We start from the raw sequence: 2,529 nt of genomic DNA, 5'->3' as shown, positions 1-2,529 counted from the left end.
AATAATAATGATAATATAAAATAATGATGCTTATTAATGATGAATTAAGATTGCCTACTACTACAAACATTGTAATGTAATTATCTGTTTTTACAGATTAAAAAAAACTCAAACCCAACTGCTCTGTCTATAAAAATAATAGAAAGCATTTGTATAGCGCAAATCACCGCTCAACAGCAAGCTCTGTGCGCTTCACAATCTATACTATACATATTCACAACAGACTCCAGCGATCCTTTGTTGTCTTGACAATATCGGACCCACTTTAATTATTGCTGGCCGCTGTTGGGCAAAATTATCATTCCGAACTCCGCCAACATAAGAGAACCCGGAGTTCAGTTTTGTGCATCCCCGTGAAACAATCGTTCTGAGCCGCAAGTCCTCCCCTTTGTCCCAGCTATGCTCCAAGCCTCGCCTTCAAAATTATGTCCCGTATAGGCTAGTCGGCGTACGACATAAAACTTAAACGAAAGCACCATCCTCTTCCCCGCCCCCTAAAAAAGAAAAAGAAAAAAGAAGAATAAGAATAAGATACAACCACCATTAAAAAAACCACGACCCCCCCCCCTTTCCCAAATAAAAACAAACAAGCAAACAAACAAACAAAACCAACAAAAAACAAACTCCCCAACTGCCAAATCCATTCAACTCACCAGTTTCCCGGCGAGCCATGTAGTGACACCCAGCTTCCTGAGAAGCGGTCTGCATCATATCTTGGACCATAGGCCTCAAGAACATTTTGCTGAATTCATCACACATGTTGTCCACGAAGCGCAGCATGCACTCTTCCAACTCATTCGCCAGCCTGGTGGTGAGAGTGAGAGTGGGACACTGACCTAAAACTATAATATCTTTTTAGGTCAGTGGAGTGGGAGCAGGAGGGTTGTGGTGGGCATATAATATCGAACTATCGAACTATCGATATATCGATATTTTTAAAGAAATCGATATCGTATCGAAGCAGTGAGAAAAGTATCGATATTTCGATATGCCCACCACTCAGATATAGTTATATACATGTATTTATATGCGGTATATATATTATATGTATACATATGGAGAGAGAGAGAGAGAGAGAGAGAGAGAGAGAGAGAGAGAGAGAGAGTGGAAGAGGAAGAGGGAAAAAGACTACGATTTTGTTGGGTCACTATGGGCATGGGTCACGTGTGCAGAGATACATTTGAAAGTACAAGTCTCAATTCCATCCCACTTTGCCCGAATGATTTTCTCTGCTATGTCGGTAACTTTCTATACGATCGTTGTGATTAAATGTATTGGCAGTGTGCTCGTGGTCATAGCGTTTGGTGCTTTGCTGTTGTACGCAGGAGACTCGAGTTCGATTCCCGAGTGGAGATAGTTTCTTTTTTATCGAGCATCTCAGTCTTTCTCCTGGGAAGTTGTCACGCTCTCAGCCTGTGCTTGCCCTGACAGGCAGGATCGGAAGCCCGCCTCCTTAATGATCTTATTAATACGTATTCGACGTAAAAACGCCTACTTGCATTATCGTGTATTATAGAATGTATCGTTCTGATTTATGACCAATTATTGTTTAGTCTGGGCATCGTAATATAACATTAAGAGGGCATGTACAAGTAAATATGACTAACATTGTGTGCAAATATCAAGGCTATATCAGATCGATCTTTTTCACAATGTTTACACAGAAACGTACGTGCTTATTTTGACATTTTCTGCCCAATCAATTTCAATTCCATCTCATGATTTATTTTTTTTTAAACTAAAATTTTATTGGTCAACAAAATCATACACGGATGGTATTTCCCGGTTTCGTGATCGGTATTTGTTGGTGTCAGTCACTATGTAGTCTACTATTTAGAACACAGACAAAAAATTCACTTTGGTTTTAACTAGTGTACCATAAAATTAATGGACAAAAAACAAGCAGATTCGCATGAAACATTTCCGACGCAAAAAGTAAAATGACCTTTGGGCAAGCAGCCATATTATCTTAACACAATTCGATCTATCTGTAGAGATAACGATAACAGGATAGTGAAAAACAAGAAAACTTCATAAGAGTTGTTTTAAATCTTTAAGTATTAAAGGGGTGGGGAACGCATAATTTTAAAACATCATTATTATAATATCTAATTAGCAGCAGACCAATAACAATTGTGCATTACTTTTCGAAACCATCACTCACAAAACAGAAACACGAATTTGTATATTTTTATTCCAAAGCAAGCATGTTATTGCTTGAAAAAAATTTTAGGTTTTAGAGCAAAAAAAAAACATTATTGAAAAACGTTTGTGAGCGAAACAGGTTCTTTACAAATGATCTTCATTATTATTATTTTTTTTAAAGTGTTTTAAAATAGCGCGTCTTCGAGTGTTGCCGTGTTCTTATCATTATTATTATAATAATCATTATCATTGTCACCATCATTATCATTGTAAATAATATGCTATTAAAACATTGATAATACTAATAGTAGTAATATTAGCAATAATGATTAAAATAACAGCAACAACAACAAGAACAATAGCCCCTAATAATAATAATAGTAA

The 2,529-nt window shown here is 36.8% G+C and overlaps 1 protein-coding gene across 1 annotated transcript in view; it reads right to left on the bottom strand.

The window, feature by feature from the left end:
- Window positions 1–653: 653 nt before the first annotated feature.
- The window catches only part of LOC101860734, a gene marked incomplete at its 3' end in the record, with an annotated part of 8,187 nt that continues 6,311 nt past the window's right edge, over window positions 654–2,529 (bottom strand). Inside the window, 1 exon segment of the mRNA XM_013081371.1 lies at window positions 654–805. Coding sequence (XP_012936825.1) covers window positions 654–805 — 152 coding nt within the window.

The sequence above is a fragment of the Aplysia californica genome, unplaced genomic scaffold (assembly GCF_000002075.1).
Source record: "Aplysia californica isolate F4 #8 unplaced genomic scaffold, AplCal3.0 scaffold00128, whole genome shotgun sequence".
NCBI classification, from domain to species: domain Eukaryota; kingdom Metazoa; phylum Mollusca; class Gastropoda; order Aplysiida; family Aplysiidae; genus Aplysia; species Aplysia californica.
Note: the sequence above shows the minus strand (reverse complement) of the source record. Positions and strands in the feature narration are given on the sequence as shown.